At 38.7% G+C, this 20,603-nt stretch overlaps 1 protein-coding gene across 1 annotated transcript in view; it reads left to right on the top strand.

The window, feature by feature from the left end:
* BZW2 (basic leucine zipper and W2 domains 2) overlaps positions 1–20,603 on the top strand; it is a 37,387-nt gene that overhangs the window by 2,900 nt on the left and 13,884 nt on the right. The window contains 6 exon segments of the mRNA XM_009879569.1: positions 3,740–3,916; positions 5,673–5,776; positions 8,493–8,558; positions 14,865–15,000; positions 18,503–18,612; positions 20,486–20,597. Of these exon segments, the coding sequence (XP_009877871.1) occupies positions 3,740–3,916; positions 5,673–5,776; positions 8,493–8,558; positions 14,865–15,000; positions 18,503–18,612; positions 20,486–20,597 (705 nt within the window).

Here is a 20,603-nt window from a genome sequence, read left to right as displayed (position 1 = left end):
AGGCATCTTAAAATTTCATGTCAAGTTTTTAGCAATCTGGGCAAAGAAAATCATTTGGTTAGTTCTTAGTATAGTTTCTGTACCTGTTGAATACTGCTTTTTTTGGTAAGGGTCAGCAGTAGTTGGCATCTGGCCGGGATTTGTGCTTATGGTGCAGATACATGGAATATGGATTGTATTGACTCTACTGTACTTGCACACATGCGAATTGATGTCTTTGTTCTGAAATGGAAGAGGAGGAAGTAGGAACAGCAAATACGCCAGTAGGAAATAAGGAAAATTTAAGTATCCAGACAGCCGACAAATACCTCCAGGGCAAAAAGCTTCCTGAAGCATTAAGAGAAACAAACAGTGAGTATTGTTTAAAGCAAGCTGACAGGCAATACCTGAGACCCAAGTTTGTTCCCATGGTATAGACAACATAGAGTTAGTGTCTGCTAAAAAAACTGGTGCAAAAAGGTAAATGTCAGCATGAAAAGAAGGTAAGCTAAACAACGCATATTGCTTTCAGAATGAAAATTATCTAGTAAAAAGTTAATATTAACACCATTTTGTTAACGTGAAATCAGAAAGGGGGCCAAAGAGGGCATCTCATTTTTCTTCCACAGAAATACAGTTGCAGGCCTTCTGTTTAAGATTTAAGATTCATTCTTAAGGAGGGAGGTATAAGTGTGCTTTGTGATTTCCTTAGAAGCAAAAGAAAGGAAATGAGGATCTGGGAACATGATGAAAATGAGAAGCCATGTGTAGCAGTGCTGCATTGGATATTGTATGTGTCACATCTGCAAGCTACACCTGCCTCCACTAGCCCGTGATTGAAACTGTGCTCGTTTAGTAATTATGTACTTGATAGCTCAACATACTGTCGCCACTTCTTGATGATGGCTTCTTACTCACCCTGTTGTACTACATCAGCATATTCCTCTTCAGTACATTAGCTTGGTAGGAAAATGTTGCAATAAAATTGCAAATAATTTTTCATGCAATGAGTTTACCTCCTGTTCCTGTGTAAATTTTTAGATTATAATAGACAAGAAAATAGTAGGGTACTCCAGATGAGAGGAGGACTTCTGGGGCAAGAAAGGAATCTCTTCAAAATAGCTAAGAAATATTAATCATGGTGTTTGTATTTGTACTGAGCGCTGTGTACCCATGATACCAAGCGTATAACACCTTTCAGTTTAGACATGATCTTAAATTTTTAGAGAAAATACAGTTGAAAAAGTAAAATAGCATTATTTTTTTTAACTCATCTCTTAAGACAGGACTCTGTTGTTTTACTGGTTAATGAGTCATCAAACTTTTTTTTTTCCTCCCTGCAAATAATGCCCACTTATTTGGTAACCCAAAAGAGAGCAATTATACTCAGGTACTTGTTTATGGGTGAAGCTGGGTTTCTCGTGTGCAAATAAAACTGCCTGAAGTATACATGGTGAAGTACTTACTTCAGTAAAAGGCTTGTTTGTAGATTGGTTGTTTTGTTGCTTGTTTCAGGTTGGTTTAGTACTTGAAGTTGGAAGAGAGCTGCAACTGAGTATTTGGTAGTCAGTCTGATAGCTCAGATGGGATTCCAGTAGTATGCTTCTCTGTAGGCATTTCCCCAGAGCAAAGGCACGGTTCTTCAGTTTCCCCACTCGCCCCTTTCTGGTTTGTCCACCACGGGCATGCCCTGCAGATGTGAGAGGTGGTTACTCAAACAGCAGACTCCAGATCTTCATCGCAGCTGAAAGTCGAGGTAACACAACTGAGAGCCTGGATATCTCCAAGGTCTGGGGTAAAGTAAAAGCCTGGGAAGAAGTCTCTCGCAGTCCAGAGAAGGGGCATATTGAGTAGTTTATTGGATGCAGAGAGCGTGGTAGGGGAGAAGTTAGGTTGGTGCTATGATTGTGTGCGTCGCTTCAGGACGAGCTGGGGTTGGGAATGGGTAGTTGCAGGAGTGATGCACACAGTTGTGGTGCCATATGTATATGGGTATCCAGAAAGCTGAGTAATCCTCAGCTTTCGTCCGAGGAGGTCAGCTTCAGAGGATGGGGCAGCACCCCACTTGGAGATAGGTAACAGTCAGCACAGTACTAAAAGCTGGGCATAGCAGGGGATTTCTGGAAAATAAGGTGATGCCTTGTTTTTCCAGTGCTGCTGAGTGCTTGAAAGACAGCCCTGGAGCTGCTGTTGGCTGCGTGGTGCCAGGTTCCTTGGAACGACGGGTTGAATGAGACCCCTGAGCTTCCCAGTGGTCTGGGACACTGAGCAGGAGGGACTGCTTGTGTCTTTTGGGTACAATTGTTATGGAGGAAGGGAATGCATTAAAAGAGGGGGAGAATGTGCAAGTGATGCACTAAAGATGGTGGACTGAGCACATCCCACATACATGCAGGGGAACAAGAAGAGAAAGAAACATTTAATGTATTAGAAATAAAGCTGATAAAAGTAGGCATTGTGTGTAAAATAGTTCTTCAGTTGGTGTAAGGCTAATGTGGCTGGAGGAAAGAGGTTAGGGGAAGAAAGGCTATTGGAAACCAAGGTCTGCTGGTTAATATTTGGGATAAAAATCTGCACTGTGAGTTGCAGAGAAAGGAAACCTGCAGCCAGAGGATGTGTAATGTCTAGAACCACCTCTCAAAAAGCCTGCGAGGGTTGCAGCTGGCCTGTTTCAGACTGCACATGTTTAGACAGGAATTTTGCCAATCCTCATTCGTCTTAGTAACTAAAATCCCTGGATTTATCTTCTGGATGTAATATGTGCAGGTTTTTTAAAGAACTTGTATCAACATTTGTGTCAGCAGGTGATAACAAACTTTTGGTTTTTTGAGTGTCTGTCCTGGTTTGAGGAACAGCTCGCAGTTGTATTTCTGAAGTTCAGCATTATTTTGACGGTAACAAGCATTTCCTATGTGCCCTTGTATAAAGTCAGGACTTGCTTTGCTAAGAAGCTTCAAGTGTCTGGTAAGCTGTTAACAGCCTGCAAGAAAAAGCAGCAGGAGGTAGGGGTAAATCTACCTAGCTTTATCTGGAGGTTGCAGTTACATATGTTGTGGTTAATGGCCTTGACATAGGGATGTTGTCTGGGGGTCAGACTGTACTTTAATTGAGTTCAACCAAGGACGGCTGTAGAAACTGTGATGCGAGTGCTGCATTTCTGTGTTGCTAGCGCTGCGTAGGTCTGTGAATATGAAAGATAAATTCTTGTTTACGCTGGGTGGCAGGGTCCTAAATATTTACGCAAAAACTATTTTAATTAATACCTTGATCTCCTCTTTTCCTGAAGACTTGTCTTTTTGAAAACATTTTATGGATTCAACCATAGTTATTTAAAGAAAAATATCGAGAAATGAAGTGTTCCTACAGTGAGATTGTTTACATATAACTGATATACCCTTCATTCTGCTATCAGATTTAGCAATGCAATGCATAATGATACGCACATTTGATAATATCTTCAACAAGAGAAGCAAGAGTATGACATTTAAAAACAATTTCAATAATTGCTTTTCCTCCCTTTTATTTATTTATTCCTTTATGTTTGTATGTGTTTTGGGGGGATGGGGAGGAGAGGGAAGCAAGGGTAAACACTGCAAAATTTCCGGAGGCAATAAAAGTCAACCAGACAAACTTTTGGTGCATTGACCAGAACAGGAAGAATTTGTTTAGGTGCCATGGCTGTCATTTCAATTGCTGGCTGACAGGGGATTTTAAACAGAAAGTTTCGACACTCTTTCCTTCTCCTTTATCTCTCTTCCAGATGAAAAGGAGAAATTTGAACCCACAGTCTTCAGGGATACGATTGTTCAAGGCCTCAATGAAGCTGGGAGTGACCTGGAGGCTATAGCCAAGTTTCTGGATGCAACTGGCTCACGGCTTGATTATCGCCGTTATGCTGACACACTCTTTGATATTTTGGTAGCGGGCAGCATGCTAGGTAAACTGCAGTGTACCTGATGCAGAATTTTGAGGATCAGCCTTGCTTCTTTTGAGATGCCGTCTTCCCTTACAAAGTGGGAACTGTAAACTGTATTACTATTTCACTTATCTAGATACATCCTGGATCTTGTATCATAAAATTGTTTATTGTTTGTAATGCAGTAATACCTAGGCATTTGATTGTGTGAGGCATTCTGCAAATACCACAAAAAATGGATACTGCTCTAAGAAGCCTTCAATCTGAGCTGAAAGACCATATAAATGCAACCGCAAAGAAAATGAGAGAGACGCTAACTGGGGGAAACAGAGGAATTTATTAGTGTGAAAATGTGTAATATAGTACTCCAGGTTATTAGTTATTGCAAAGCTTGCTTGCTTTGTAGACATTGCAACAAAAGCTAGCTAAGAGGAAAAGTGAAAGATAATGAGGAATACTTAGTGCATGTTCATGGGGCGTTTCTCCCAGGTGTCACTTGCAGCACGGTCAAAAACATGCTTTTTGCCTTCCTCTGTAGTTTGAATAGGTTGGCTCTTTTTACTGGTCATGTTCATTTGATCCCTGCTTCCTGCTCTTTGGTGTGTAAGAAGAAAAGACGTTTTTGTAAGACTTGAGGTAATGCAGGAAACAAAAGCCAACGGAAATATCTAGGAAAAAAGGTCTCAACAAAATAAGCCAGGAGAAAACTTTTGCACCAGTGTTTTGAATGTTTACGTGGGCTTGGTAAGCATTAGAAGGGTTAGGGAGATCACACAGAATGGCAGGGGTTGGAAGGGACCTTTGGAGATCATCCTCCCAAAGCAGGGTCACCTATAGCAGGTTGCACAGGAATGCATCCAGATGGGTTTTGAATAACTTCAGAGAAGGAGACTCCACAGCCTCTCTGGGCAGCCTGTTCCAGTGCTCTGTCACTCTCAAAGTAAAGAAGTATTTCCTTACATTCAGATGGAATTTCCTGTCTTCCAGTTTGTGCCTGTTGTCCCTTGTCCTGTTGCTGGGCACCACTGAAGAGTCTGACACCTCTTGACACCTGCCCTTTTAGAAATTTATAAGCATTGATGAGATCCCTTCTTAGTCTTCTCTCCTCTAGGCTAAACAGACCCAGGTGTCTCTGCCTTTCCTCATGAGAGGTGCTTCACTCCCCTGATCATCTTTGTAGTCCTCCGCTGGACAGTCTCCAGTAATTCCTTGTCTTGAACTGGGGAGCTCAGAACTGGGCACAGTACTCCAGATGTGACCTCACCAGGGCAGAGTAGAGCGGGAGGATGACCTCGCTCGACCTGCTGGCCATGCTTTTTAGTGCACCTCAGGATGCCATTGCTCCAAGGATACCAGATGTTCCAAGTCCTCAAATTAGTAAGAGAGTGCTAAAACTTTTCTCTCTGGAAAGGATTGACATTATTATGGTATTTAAAGTAGTAGTTAAAGTATGCACAAGGGTTATACTCCAACCCATTCTTATTAGATCACACTTGGTGCTCTCAAAAACAGCTAAGATTCCTTAGTGTGACCTGAATCTTTGTCTTGTGAGGTCTGTGTGATACCGGCCAGCTGTCCCTCCTGTCAGGTGCCACCACAGCCACACAAAGCTCTGTCTCTCTCTGCCCCCTCTCCCCTGCTAGTTCTTACCCTTGCCTTTTGCCTAAGTGATATTAACATAAGACTTATTAGACTTATTAAATCTTTTAATTACAGAACATCGTCTAAAGTGAGAAATTGTTTCTTGCTTTTTTTTTTTTTTTTTGCTTTCTTTTAGCTCCTGGAGGCACACGCATAGATGACAATGACAAGACCAAGATGACCAGCCACTGTGTATTTTTTGCAGATGAAGATCACGATGCCATCCGAAACTATGCTCAGGTCAGTAAAAACATGGTTTCTGTTTTCCGTTTATGTATCAAAAGGGATTATAGTGGAACATCTGCAGACTGTCTAGGCTGCAGTAGGCTACTTACAGGGCAATTGAAAATCCAGTTAACCAGTAATCTGCCCTAACCTATAAATTTTATGTAAGAAAACAGGATGTCTAAGATAATCTGATCACAGCTGGCAATGCTTTCTTTTACAGAAAGCAGTCTTACTTCAGTCTGCCATTGGTCCAGTATATTTTTAGACACCATCCTTACTACTTTTGTTGGCCTTTTCTGTATGCAGCCTGAAAGATTTGTATGAACATATTTTTAGAAACACATGAAGTATATGAATGACAAAAAAATTTGAAGCTCACGCCTCCAACCTTTAGTTTGTATCACTAGTTTAGAATTGGGCATATATTCCAAGAGCTTTCATTTCTCCTACGTATATGATATATAACTTCCTTTTGCAGGAATAAGGCTTGCACAAATAGGCATATGTGAAATTAACACAAATAAGCAATGAAGCCTAAAACATTATTGAAGAGAAGCTAACGTTGTGTAACTCCTTAATGGAAGATAATATTATATGAGAAAATACAGGAAGAATTCTATTGAAAGTTCAAAGCTGCCATGCAGTTTTGAATACAAGTAGGATTGCATAAAAATGCAATACCATTGAAAATCCTATGTGTCAAAAGTCTATTGTTAGTTGAGTAACATATTTATCTAGTTATCATTGGGATGCTGGAGACAGTAATGGAAAGCATAAAAGCCACTGACCCTGCTAAGGTGTTGAGGGTGGTGAATTGCTAAAAGGGTGCATGGTTGACTTAAAGGGTGCTGGAATCTGCATCAGTAACAAATGTTTGCTAAATAACAGAAAGCTCCTTTGAAAATACATCTTTGATAATCTGAAGAAGTGAAATGTACTTATTTCTGGAAAGGGAGTCAATATATCTTGTGTGTCAGCTTTATCGTCTCTTAAAAACAGGGTATTCTGCTTCAGGAAAATCTCTGTTACTGGTAAAAACATTTATTCTGTCTTCTTGAATTTTAATATTTTCATGGTTTGATAGTAAAAATTGGCAGTACGAGTCCTCCAAGGAGAAATTTAACTTTAAAATAAAAAGTTCCATGTTGGAAAATCAAAAGGAAGGCTTCAGGATTTGAAGCAGTGGAATTTTCAATGTATTCTCTGCATTTCAAACCAAAAGGTACCAAAATAAGTCAACATTTTGTAGTTAATGCCTGAAGACATGTATCCTTTTAAAGACCTTGTCTGGTTTTTTTTCCCATACATAGTGGGAAATAGAGCTCTTCTTGTATTGTGAAAAAGTGGAGATAGGCTAAAATAGTGTTTGAATCATGCTTATCTTCTAGGTAATTTCTTACTGACTCCCAAATGAACCAGTAGTGTGGCTATTTTTTTGTGGGTTTAATCATTGAAACAATTCAAAGAGTGAAAAGTCTTCATCAAAAAAGGCTAAAGGTAGTGTTGATATTTTAGTAGGTTATTTGCTTGTGAAGTGTATTTCTGTCATTTACAGGAACTTATGAAAATATACAAAATTTTGTTTATAAATACGAACAATATGCTAGCTTACACTTCCGTCTTACAGGTTATCTTGCACCTTATTTTATTAGAATTCTCTGTGTGTCTGCCTCTCAGCATCGCCACAACTTGATTTTCATTTGTTCTCAGCCAAAATACTACCATTTAGGATGTTTTGAGGTATTTTGCGTTCTCTGAAAAGTGAATTGAAACTTTCTAAGCTTAATTTCTCCCACCACCACCATCCTGCGTGACAATAATGTCATTTGTTCCCCATACAAACATTTTTGCCTGTGGCAGAGAGTTCCATGCTTTGTGCACTTCGTACAGTAGTGAGAACAGTGATTTATTTAATTTCTTATCTCCCCATCTGAATGCACCTTGCACCTGTGCTGCTTCTGCTTTTGTAATCTGTGGTGGCACGATGGGAAACCAATGGTGAAAACTGGAGAACAAGTGTTACCAAGAACATATTTGTAAAAGCTTTTTCAAATGTTCTTCCTCTTTCTCTGGCAGTAGTGTGTTTTGTTGTAAGCATTTGTGTTAGTGGATTTGACAAAGATCAAATCAGTGCTTCCTGATTGCCACACTCCCATTGGTTTACACCTGACAGCTTCCCCGGAGAGCTGCTTTACCAGGGGCAGAGTGCAGAGTTTCCTGCTCCTTTCCTGTGCTTTTAATCTATGGATAGGGTGAAAAGTAGAGTAGGAATAAAATTTTGAGAAATATGAAACAGACAACTCTGAAACTGCAGTAAATTCTCTGGTTCAAACATTGCTCTATGAAGCAAGAATTGCAAGAATTGTATTTTTCCACTTGTGAACAAACTAATAGAGAAGGATGTTTCATGTTCTGCCATGAGACAGACAACGCCACAGATGACTGCAGAAATAACGTTCTGCTGGCTGCTTATTTCCTGGAAACAATGTCGATAGGAAAACTGTGCAGTGGAATATTAGAGTGTAAGCAGCCAGCAGTGCTTCCTACTTTTTCTTTCCTGCTCTGGAGACAATAAAAAGAAAAAAGTGTCGTATCATGGAATAGTCAAAGATATTCTTTAGGGATTCAGTAGTGGTGGTCTTGTTTCCCTTTGCCTTTTTTGTAAAGAAGGATGGCTGCAATCATTACATTTTTCTTTTTTTTGAAGTTATCTTGTGTTTATCTTTAGGTCTTCAATAAACTTATCAGGAGATACAAATATCTGGAGAAAGCATTTGAAGATGAAATCAAAAAGGTAATGTTGGTGGCAGTCTTGCCTTGAACATTAATATTTCTTTACCCCATGTCTAATATAATTATATATGTACAAATGCAGCGCTGTTATGTATTTTATTTAGCTCTACTGGAAAAGAGGATGGAATATACGGGTGGCAGCTTTCATCTGCAAATTTAGCTCTGTGGGAATACTGCTGGCAGCACTTAATGTAGAGGAATTCTGAATTAATGCTTCCTTTGCTTGCTTTGACCAAACTCACCTTCTTATCCCAGGCTTCTCTGTGTAGAACTTCGATATGCTTTGGGGTATAGTTCTTAATGAGAAGTATTGTTACTTTCCTGCTAACAGAACAGCTCTCTGTGGGTTTTGTTTTTCATAGAATGAATGCAGGTCTGCTGTGCAGAATGTCACTTGATGTGTGAGTATTAAACTACTCCTGCATTGTGGAATGAATCCTAACCCCAAGTTTCTGTATTCGAGGCTGTAGATTTGTGCAAGAGAAAGTCATCACCACTGGCAGAGTGCTGAGAGTTTGCCTGTTAGACTGCAGTGGCTATTTGTGGAAGCTCTTTTGTTCTGTGATACTGAATTCTGAGACAGGAGAAACCTGGGTGGAAATTTCTGAAAAACAAAACACAGATTTATTTTGTCTGTTTTGAGTTCCTGGTAACAGATGTAAATATCTTTTTGTAATGGCCTGAATAAGTAATAAACACTGTGCTGTACTGTAAGTTAACAGGCATGCTGATAATGGCAAAACCTGTCCTGTGACTAAAATGCCATGTTTGTTAAAAGTAAAAGTGTGTTTCCGTATTATTTAAGCATTAAAAAGATTGCTGCAAGGGTCAGATGAGGATAAGGCTGGATCATGATGCCTCACCACCACCTCTTGTGGCTCTGGTAAATCTGGCTCCGATTTATACATCATATAAGAAATTATTTTTTATTTTTGCGCTTGTGGCCAGCATGCCTATTAACTGTTGCTGATTGCTCAATACATCATTCTGAAGACCTAAATTTACCTCTCTCCCCACACAAATCTAATGTTCTTGCTGTTAATTACTATAATCATTGACATGAGTAGCGCTGACTCATAGCATTCAAGATTCAGAGAGTGTTCAGCATATTAAGCAAATGCCATGTCAATTCAAGCCGCCTCCTCTCTCTTCTGTAACTTGCTTGGGTTTGAATCCTTTAAGTTTCTAAGAATTCACTTTGCACACTTAGTAACAAGATGAGACTATGGTTAATGTATAATAATTTGACTCTCTAGTTGAGGAACAAGTGGTTCTGATCTGAAGATTAGTGATATGCTAGCTTGAGAGAAACCAAATAATTTGAGGTACAGTGTGACTGGAGTCGTGATATTCATCTAAAAGCATTGGAAGCATCCTAGCTGGGGCAGCACGGGGCAGAGTGGGCTTGTTCACCTCGCAGACTGCAAGTCTCCATTTTATGTACATACTTTTTTATAGTTTTCAGTGTCGGATTATACTGTGATCACGAGATGAGGTTTGCACAGTGATCCTAAGCTGGTTCCACCTGCTCTTCCATTGCCACCCTTAGCTCTGTGCTCTGGTGTGACTCTTGGTGTGGCTGCTGAGGACCTGGCCTTTCGGCAGGGGTGCTGGGTGCGCTTTCTTCCTCCATTAATGCAGTTTATCTGAGAATTAGAAACTGGGAAGGTGGTTGTGAAAATTTGGGCCTGTGTATTGCACCTGTGTTGTCATTGCCTTAAAAACCTTGAGGACTATTTGTAGGTGCCTTTTTCTTACCTTCTCCCTCCCCCTGCTTGTGTGAACCCACCACTTGCTGATGAGGCTGCTGGGTTTTTAACTATTTAATGCTTTAACCCCCGTGTGCAGTAACTTGTATGAGAGTAGCTGCTCATAGAGGGTCAGAAGATGGACACATTAGTATTTCAAGAAGGTGTTTCTGCAAGTAGTTCAAAGACTACTGCAGTTAGTAGTTAGAAAAGCAAGGGAGTGACTCTTTGATGTTGTTTCATGGGTCACTGTCCCTAAAATGAAAGTGATTTTTCTGGCAGATTCATTAGGCGGCTAGAGCACTTGGAAAATTAGCTCCTCTTGCAGAAAAAGTCGTCCTAAAAAAAAACAAGTCAATAGCAGCAGTTTCACTCTAAAGAAGCAGATGGCTTCAGGGGACTTTTTCAAAGGAGATTGTCTAAAATGGCAGTATTTGTACAAGCATTTGCTTTATGTCTTCTAGTTCATAATTTTGTCATTAGGACATTCTTTCCCAGCACCTTTCCCCCTTTTGTCTGCTTCTAGCTTTCAAATGTTCTATTTCTTAACTCTCTCCCACCAAAATTGCCAGTTATTCTTTCTTCTAGTGACATAAGCCAACCATACATCTAAATTTTTACATCTAAATTATTTTGTGCCAGCAATTTCAACAGAAGACAAAGATGTTTAAGTGCAATGATTACCTGTTGGGTTTTGATATAGGCAGCTTAAGTTGATATGAGCACTGCCCAGTGTACTGGCATAGACCTATGACAACACTTTGCAATAATTTCAGCAAAATTCTTGGTTCCAAATTTGTGTTCATCTTTCTTACATATGTATTTCTGTTCAGGTCAGTGCATGAAGAATGCAATATTAGCTGTCTATATAGTGTATTTGCATGTTTAAGTAGCATTCTATATAGTTGAGTTTTTTCAGAAATGGGAAAAAGTACAGATAATTATGTTTGTGGTCTTAACAGTGGTAAATATTACTGAGTCATATGAGGATGTCTGAAGTACTGGGAGATGTTATGAGGTCCTTTGTTTGTGTTCCTATTTTCCTAATGGAAGAACCCCAAGTCAAGCTGGGAATTATGAAATAAGAAGAGACTAACATTCTGAGATTAAATGGGGAGTAAACATGCTTTAAGTCAGCTAAATGAAAGGCAAGAATCAGTCAGCAGGTATCTGTTATTATGTTAGCTGCCTTCTACTTTGCTGATTGTCTAGATGTGACAAACTGTCAGATGCTAAAGCAACAGACCACTTCAGATAATGAAGATATAAAAGACACCACACTCCCCATGTGGATGAAACTCCTTGATTTTCACCATTAAGGTTTCCAGATCGCAAGAGGAGAGCAGAAGTGCTTGTTTTTCTTGTATGCTTTTTAATGTTGCGTGTGTATCTTTACTTGTGTGTATCTTTTATGCCCAGAATTTGTGCCCAAAAGAGGTTTTTCTTTAAAGACAAAAATAGCATGGAACAGCACATTAGGTCTGGTCTTGTGCTTATCAGGCATTCTGAACTCCTACTTAAGTAGGTGGGAGTTCTTATAGCTATGATAGAAATATAAAATTCTGAGCCAGAACTGTGCATTTTATGCCTGGAATCAGTGTGTATCTAACAAAAGCAGTAATGCCAGTCCTTGGCTAAGCATCAGCTTGGAGAACTTTCTGTGGGTGGTTTGGTGCTATTCTGAAGAGTCTTGGACATTTTGTGACTTCCCTACTGAGGTTTGTAACAGTGGTGGTAAAAGACGAGCTCCTAAAGTAATCAGCAATGAAAATCTGAAAAAGCTTTGAACTGAATGTTTTGTTCTTTTTGATGGTTTTTAAGTGGATCTATTAAAGGTTTTGATTCTTCTTACCACCCAGTCTCCCCCTAAATTAGTGTTTCACAGTTGCTTGGAAGTATAGAATAATATCCTTGAACAGCAGAAAATGACATGTATAAGTTTGAGCTGCTTTTCAAAAATATTAGTAGCACAAAAATTATGCTAGTAGCACCAACAGTACTTTCATAGTGAGAGACGTGTAGAAGACAAGGTTCCTGCTCAAAACATGCTGCAGTGGGGTGCAGTTCACCACCACCGTAATTCAGATTCATGCTAAGAGACTTTGAAGAACTGTATTTCAAAGGAAATGAAGAGGGTGAGGCTGTGAACTGCACAGATATGTGATTTCAGACCTTCTGAAATATCTGAACAAATACGGATTTCTCAAAACTGAAGTTGATAAATATTTGGATGTCCTTCTCTTAGAATCCTTCTCCACCTTGGACTGCATAACTCTGGCTTTGCAGCTGGATTTCCTGCCGTTGTTGCTTTCATGACTCAAATCTGCCATGAATGGGTATAACAGCTCACGATCTACTCATTACTGACAAAACCCAAGGGAGGTTACAGCTCAGAAGTGTCAAAATGTGGTCTGTCCTGTTAAAGTAGTCAGTGACTGCTTTCTAATCAAAATCATCATCTGCTGCTTGTATGGGAGCAGAAGGAAACAGAGTTAAGTAGGCTACACAGCAATCTGAAGCTGTGTCCTCTTTGTTAACAGTCTCAATACTTACAGTAAAGAGCAAAAGGTCTAATTCTGATTTTTATTTTTCTTGGGCAGATCTCATTTTTGGTACAGTATTGTTGGTAAGGCTTGTATAAAGAAACCTTTAAATCACCGGGCCTCCATTTTACACTAGGCTTTTATTGAAATCCTGTAAAAATGTTTTCATTCTTCCCATTAAATGTGGCCCTGGAGTTCTTCTACCTGCGCTATTATATATAACAGTTAATTGCTGCACTTGGAAATACAGCACACCACTTGTTTCTCATCCATATATTTAGAAATAATAATTCCATTCATCTGCATCCCAAATTTTCATACAATTTTTGGTTGTGAGTCACAGTTTGGTGAAATAAAATCGCACCTTGAGATTTTATAGTTTCATAATTTTTCTCTTAAGCTAAAACTGCACGTTGCAATAATTTTTATTTTTTTTTAAGTGGGCTTCAGCCAAATTATTTGTCTGTGGTTGAATCATTCAGGCCTGTGTAAGCTGTAATTTAAAACTGATGTTATTATGTAAGCACTACTGTATGAATGAGGTTTTTATCATCTCTATTCACTGATACAGAGCAGAGCTATTCATAAAACATTTAATGAGTTTTAATAACTTACATCATTAATTACCTGAATTTTTAAAATATCACTACATTCCGAAAGCTTTACAGTTACTGACAAGCTGCTTAGGTATCTTGGAGAAGAGCTCTGACTGTCCATGGTAACAAACAAGCACAGGGACGTGAGTGATATTCTCTCCCTTTGTATAGGTAGGATTTGATAATTAAGAAATACCCTTAATTTGGAAACCGGGTGGGACTGTTCCATCAGAGTGAGCGGTTCTGCTCTGATTGCATCTATTGCTCATTTGGAGAAGGAAAAAGGGTGTCATGACAGCAGAATGTGGGTGAATAAAGCGCTGGTAGCTGAAGAAGGAAACGAGAATTCCTTTTTAACTCTAGAAATGGATGTCTGCAGACTTTTTCTCTTTTTTCCTTTTTTTTTTTTTTTTGTGGTGATGTTAAGTTTGTAAGCTAGCTTCTGATGGAGTCAGCAGCTTTTTGCAATGAATGAAACTGCCTTTTGCTGTCTAGCCTCCGTTTTCCCCTCACCCATATTGTGATTGCTAACAACATGTTAAAAAAACATCGTTGTTAACAGTAATGCTCTTGACAAAGCCTCGTTTTGTACGTTTTTCCTGATGTAAAGGAAAAGAGGTGTAATGTACTTCATCAGTACGCTTTCAAGTCATTCGTTTTAACATACAAAATTAAGATATTTAATGTAGACTTAATTGCCACTTTTAGACTTTTAAGAGGTAAATATGTAGTTCAGATGTACTAGCACTTAAGATTGTGAGATTTGTAATTTTTTCTCAAGCTATTTTTTCCTCTTGTGATTAGTAGTGGGAATGGCAAGGTCTTAAAGCAGCTTTTGTTCCTGTCTGTCCTTTGTCAGCTTTATCGAGAATGTGTGAACTTGGAATATATTTCTAATTTTAGCCAATAGAAAATCTGTTGTAATTGTGCTGTGTTCCCTTCTCCAAAAGGAAAACAGGAAACTTTCTTATCCTTTTATTGTTTGCATGAGTAATAGTTTTTGTAAGCTAGAAAATAACTGCAACTGTGTGGGGCTTTGTCCGAAGTCAGACGATGTGAATGGGCAGGCTCCTCTCAGCCTGTTGAAATCAGCAAGTTTGTGATCCCATAATTTCTGTGGGTCTTAAGCCTTTAACAAGCACTTCTATTTTTACACATGTGTGTGTAAGAGAAGATAGACCTTATCTCCCTGAGCAAGGCCATATTCCACATGCTTGTGTTCTTATGGAATGCGAAATTATAAGCGATCAGTGAAATGGCACTGCTGTGCTTCAGGACAGATTTTGACATGATTGCTATTAATTATAGTGGGACTTCCTGAGAAATAAGAAATTAAACTATATTCTAATATTTGTCTCTACCTGTTATCATTGCCTATGGCTCAAATATGTCTTTTTTTTTTCCCTTGTCTTACCCACAGCTTCTGCTGTTTCTTAAAGCCTTTACTGAGACAGAACAGACAAAGCTGGCAATGCTTTCTGGCATCCTGTTAGCCAATGGGACTCTTCCTGCTACAATTTTAACAAGCCTCTTCACTGACAATATAGTCAAAGAAGGTATATCATATTCTATATGATCTTTTTTCTTACATTAGCTTTAATCGGAGATGTATTCTATTGCAACATACTTTATATGTTGGAAACCCCTAACTGTACAACAGAAATCAGTATTTTAAAGCAGAAGTGTATATAGCCAGCAATGGCCAACATCCTATATGAAATCTAATAAGAGGGCAGTCAAACATGGGAAGAAAGCAACAAAAAGCACAAACAAACCCCGAAGGATGTGTGTTTTTTGGAAGTTATACGTGTGTGTGCAAAATTGTGGAGTATATGTATTACTGTGATACTATAAAAGTGTAAAGTGTAACATCTGTTCCTGAGATATGTCTACTAGCATTGTTTCACGTGTTGCCAATATCTTGTGCATGTGAGTGTGAAGTGGGATGGTGAGTACATGCAGGCCAACTGGATATTGCAGAAGAAAAAAAAAAAATAATTCAAACCCTCTTTTTGCCTTCGTACCAGTAGTGATTAGTGATTGATACTTTCCTATGGACTTGTATTTATTATATGATGAGTAACTGTTCTTTCAGTCTTAGGGTACAATGCCTTTTTGAGATTTCTTTTTGAGGGTTTTTATTTAGTTATTTATAGCCCATCTACCTTGGAGTCTTGATTTTTCCAAATGACTGTTCAACAATGTCTTTTTCTGCCAGTTACGGACTACCTGGAACAATTGTAAATGCACTGTCAGTGTTGAATAGCTTTTTCTTGAAGTCTTTTTGATTTTGTTAAAGAGCTGTATACTAGCTAAAATGTATTCTAACTTTCATTTTTCTTTAAAAAAAAAAAAGGTATTCTAACTTCATGTTCTCATTTTTTTTGCAGCATGCTAACCATTACATTTGTTTTCTAAATGCTGCAGAAAGAAAAGCCACAGCTGCAGCTTTGCTCTGTCATCACCCACAGCTTTTGGAATCAGAATTAAAACTAGGAGAAAACTCAAACAAAAGCACTAATCCATGTCTGAGGGTGATTGCCTGCAGTGTTTTTAAATCAAAGTCTGTTCCTAGTTACGGGAAGACAAGAGGCATCTGAAAACTCAAATTTTTAAAACTCCAATAATTTGTTATATTTAAAATTTAACGTTGTAGAAGTACAATTGTTATGTACAAATCCTAGAACAAATTCCATTTGCGTTATGAACTTACATTTCTAGGAGGCCTAAACTTTTGTCAGGAGCTTACATATACTTTTGGTTCTTAGTTTTAGTAAACTAAAAATGTACGTGTGTCAGCATTTGAGGAAGACTGTCCAACCAGTGTTCTGGAATAGGTCTTTTGTGGAAGAATAATTAAAGATGTGAAGATAAATGAAAAGCAGGAAAATGATCAAGGCTTAAAATGAGTAGATCATAGAAAAATAAACTTGATACTTTCTTTAATTCACAAAAAACAATGCTGTAGGCAAGTGAGGCTAAAATACATGAGGCAAAAATTATCTGAGGGCGTTGTTGATCTGCATGGCAATTGTAACATTGGCAAAGAATTGGCTGAAATTGCAGAGAGGATAGATTGTGCTAACAGGAGATCTATCAAGTTTGAGGACAAATACTTAATTTTAGGATTACCTTTCTTCAGTGTTGTTCACTTTTACTGTGATGTATAGATGGGAAAAAGTGTTGTTTGGGGATGGCTGACATTTCTAGCAGAGACAGAAAAGCCTGGGCAGGGGTGGAACCTCATGAGGGTTAAGTGTACCCTTATTGTCACCCATGCTGAAAAAACAGTGCAAATGTAAAGAGCAGCTAACGGGGTTAATCAATAAAATGAATGGCTGAAGTTTCTTTCTTGCAAATAGGGGAAAAAGAAAACCCACAGAAAAAGACAAGAGCTATTTAAGGTAAACAGTGGCAGCACATGAATAGAGTGTAGGAACTGGACAATGATAAATTTGAACTGTAAATCAGAAGCAAGCTTGAAAACATATGTGGTAGTGAAGCCCTTGAACAACTTCCCTCTAATATTTGTACTGGCATAAAACTTGTTTTGTTTTAAGCTAAAACTTGAAAAAGAGTTTAGAATAATGAGTATTCAGGACAGTGCTTGGTGACAGAGACCAGAGACTTCCATTTGATGTTGGTATTGAACTCATAAGCACATCGGATGCACCGAACTGTATTTGCAGGCTCAGAAATTACAGGTGGACATTACATCTAGGTCCCCTGTTGGTTGACAAGGCTTTGTCACTCTTGACTAGTCAGCCCACAGAACTTATGATCCCTTCATCATACCAGTTTCACCTGGAACCTGCTGTCCAACATGTAAAACAAGCCCACAGTAGTATTTGTAGGCCTGTCTTGGTGTGGCATTGTGCTTCCGTGGTTCCATATAGTACCTCTCTAAGGATTGTGCCTTATGACTAAGCTCTTGAAATAAGGTTTCCAAAACTGTCATAACAGTCAAGATCTGTAATGAATGTTAATGAAGTTCATGCTGCCTCTGGGAATAACCTCTTCTGTTCTTGTTTGATGACTCACTTAGTCAATGTATCCTAGAAATAAAAAAGAATGGATATCTGCCTCGAAAGTGGCTAAGAATGATGAAGCTACTCCCTACCATTTGGTCCCATCTAGCTCTTGGAGCTTCAGGACTATTTGGAGGTGAAGCAGAAAATTATAATGACTGGCTGTAGCATAATATTCCACTCTTGTTATCACCACCCTCAATACCACTGTAAATGTTGCTATGAGCATAGTACAGAGAAGCATAACTGGCCTGCAGGGGACCTTCCTCAGGGATGAGCTGCATCTCTGAGACCTTTCAGCTTCCTTCAGCTCCCTGCAGTTGCTGCTTGCAGCCGACGAGCCGGAGCTGAGCCGTGGTGGTGCTGCTCTAGGAAATACGGAAATAGGAGGTGTGGGACTAATGGTTTCTCAGCTCCCCTGGGAAAGCTACAGCTAGTGGAGGTAGAGTTCGTTTGATTTTATGCACAAAATCCGAAATTATGCCTTGAGGAACAAATTTTTCCACTTAAAATAGTGTTTGTGCCTGGTCCTACCAGCTACTAAATGCCTCCTAGGAGGATGGGGTACAATCGGTTACCTTGAAGTTGCAAAGTTATTTAACCCTATTCCAGGGATTGCTAAAAAACCCTTTGAAGAGATGTTTTTTCAATTCTCATTCCTGACTATCCTTTATTATTTTGTGCCTTCATTTCCTAACTGATTTAATGCATAATTTTTCCTTTTGCATTGGCCTTGTTCTGTAAATTGGGGAGGTAGGAAGAATAATTGCAAAGAAAATCTTTGAACAATTGGATGGAGATGGGCGGTACAGAATGAAAAGATTTTCAAACAATCTAGCATACTTCAGAAAATAAATACTACAATAAAGAAAAAAAATGAGCATTTCAGCTCTACGTGTTTGGTCCTGTTGTCATAAATGTATTTTCAGTCCATATTCTTGTAACTATTTTGTAACCTTGTAATTCTTACAGCCATCTCTAATTCATGTTGAAAATTGCTGAAACGTGTTTTGTGTTTTTCCTCCAACAGGGATTGCAGCCTCTTTTGCTGTAAAGCTTTTTAAAGCATGGATGGCAGAGAAAGATGCCAATTCTGTTACCTCTGCTTTAAGGAAAGCCAACCTCGATAAGAGATTGCTAGTAAGTATGATATTTTCAATAATCCTTATCTCTCTTTGGGAAAGAGAAGGAAATAAAATGCAGATGGTAGTTTGCTGTAAGAATGTTAACTTCCCTTCAGGGTCTCTTAGCATTTTTTAAATATTTTGAATCACAGCAATATTGTTATGGCTGTAGCATTGATACAGGTTCAGTAATATTAAATATCACATGTTTTTACATTCTGTTTCTGTTTTACTGTAGTTAAGTGCCTTCTGCAAGACTGTATCGGGGTTGGGAATTAATTAAATGGGTTTTTTTTCTAACCACTGCTAACAAAACACACGAGCAGCCACTGTGCATGAGGACTTTTTGGGTTTTTTTTTAAATATGTTTTACTTTTGTAAATAATAAATAAAGTAGAAAGGGTTACGATTAGAATATAAGTTTCCAAAGCAACAGCATTTAAATAGTATAGCAAAAGCACAGTAAGCTAATTTTCTGCAGCAATAGCCATCTGGGTAGCATAAACGCTCCTGGAGTGATGACAGCAGACTTAGTAGGAGCAATGCAGGAAGGCTTTCAGCCTTTGGACTCAAAACCTGTGTTCTGGGTTTGTAGCAATGGCCTGAGGTATTTAGAGTAGATATGAATATGCATCGGTGTCATGTGCCTTTCTCTCCCAGCATCTTTCTGAAGATCAATAGGGTTTTTTTAATCTTCAAAAAGATTGCTGCTGCGATAATCCAATCAAATGCGCTACATCCTCTGTAGCACTGCCTGGAGAATTTCAGCAGTATTTCCTGTTTCTACCTCAATAATTTATGGTTAGGCAAGAATCTTTCAAAAGTGAAGCAACCTTCCACACCCCTTCATCTCTTCAATTTTTATTTGATTTTAAGAGTCTTAGTCATAAATAATTTGCCACAAAGCTGGGAAATGGGCTAATTACACTTTTTATTAGCGGGGGGGGGAAAGCAAACTGCATCTTATTTCTATTTCAAACTTGACTGACTTAAGCTTTCAGCTGTTGACTGTCATTATGCTGCTATATTAAAGAACTATACAGTATCAGTTGACGTTGCCAAGCATAGATGCCTTCATGGTAGTTTCTTCTTAATCTCATTTTAGGTAAGTAAACCGATTGAGGGTCTCTAGCTTCTTTGTTTAAAAAAATAAAAAGTGCTATCCATCCCACAAATCATTGTTAGACACCAAGAACTGGATGATAAGCAAATGCCATTGAATCCTTACCAAGATGGGGCATTTGCTGTAGCAGTTTTTAAGAATAATTTTAACTTTTCTAAGTAGCTTGACTTTCATAAATCATAGAATGACAGGATCTTTGAATTAGAAATGCCTACAGGACTTAATGTTAACAGTACGAAATGGATTTTGTGGTTTTTTGTTAATGATTACCACTAATGCATCATTTGCTCAGCAAGAGTAGTGACATCAGGCCAGGATGCCTGGGCTAAATAATGTACTGCCAAGTGCATTTTTCTTAAGAGGTAAATCTGTGGACACATCGGGGGGGCATGGCAGTGCTTTGCTTATAATGGCTTTACCATCTATTCCTTTGTACTTTCCATACAAGACGCTTGGAATCTGGAAAAGGTATAGTTTCTCTGAGGACTGCTTTGAGTGACATCTTAAACTCACAGCTATTCATAAGTACATGCATTTCACGTGGAGAGGATGTTATTTTTTTTGCATAACATCATTTTTCCTTCCACTATAACGAAACACATTATGAATGAAGTGTTGACTTTTCCAGTGTTAATACAAGCGTTGACTTTTTTTTAAGGGCAGTACCAGGTGATTCCCACTGTTCATTCTTTAAAAATGTTCTTCCCATTCTGTCAAGAGTCATAGTTGGTTATTTATTTAACGGAGAGCATTCCTTTCTTTTTAGGAGCTATTTCCAGCCAACCGGCAGAATGTGGACCATTTTGCCAAGTATTTTACTGAAGCAGGTCTAAAAGAGCTCTCAGATTTCCTTAGAGTTCAGCAGTCACTGGGGACTCGTAAAG

This window comes from Charadrius vociferus, unplaced genomic scaffold (genome assembly GCF_000708025.1).
Source record: "Charadrius vociferus isolate BGI_N301 unplaced genomic scaffold, ASM70802v2 scaffold262, whole genome shotgun sequence".
Lineage (NCBI taxonomy): Eukaryota > Metazoa > Chordata > Aves > Charadriiformes > Charadriidae > Charadrius > Charadrius vociferus.
This window is presented reverse-complemented; position numbering and strand designations above follow the sequence as displayed.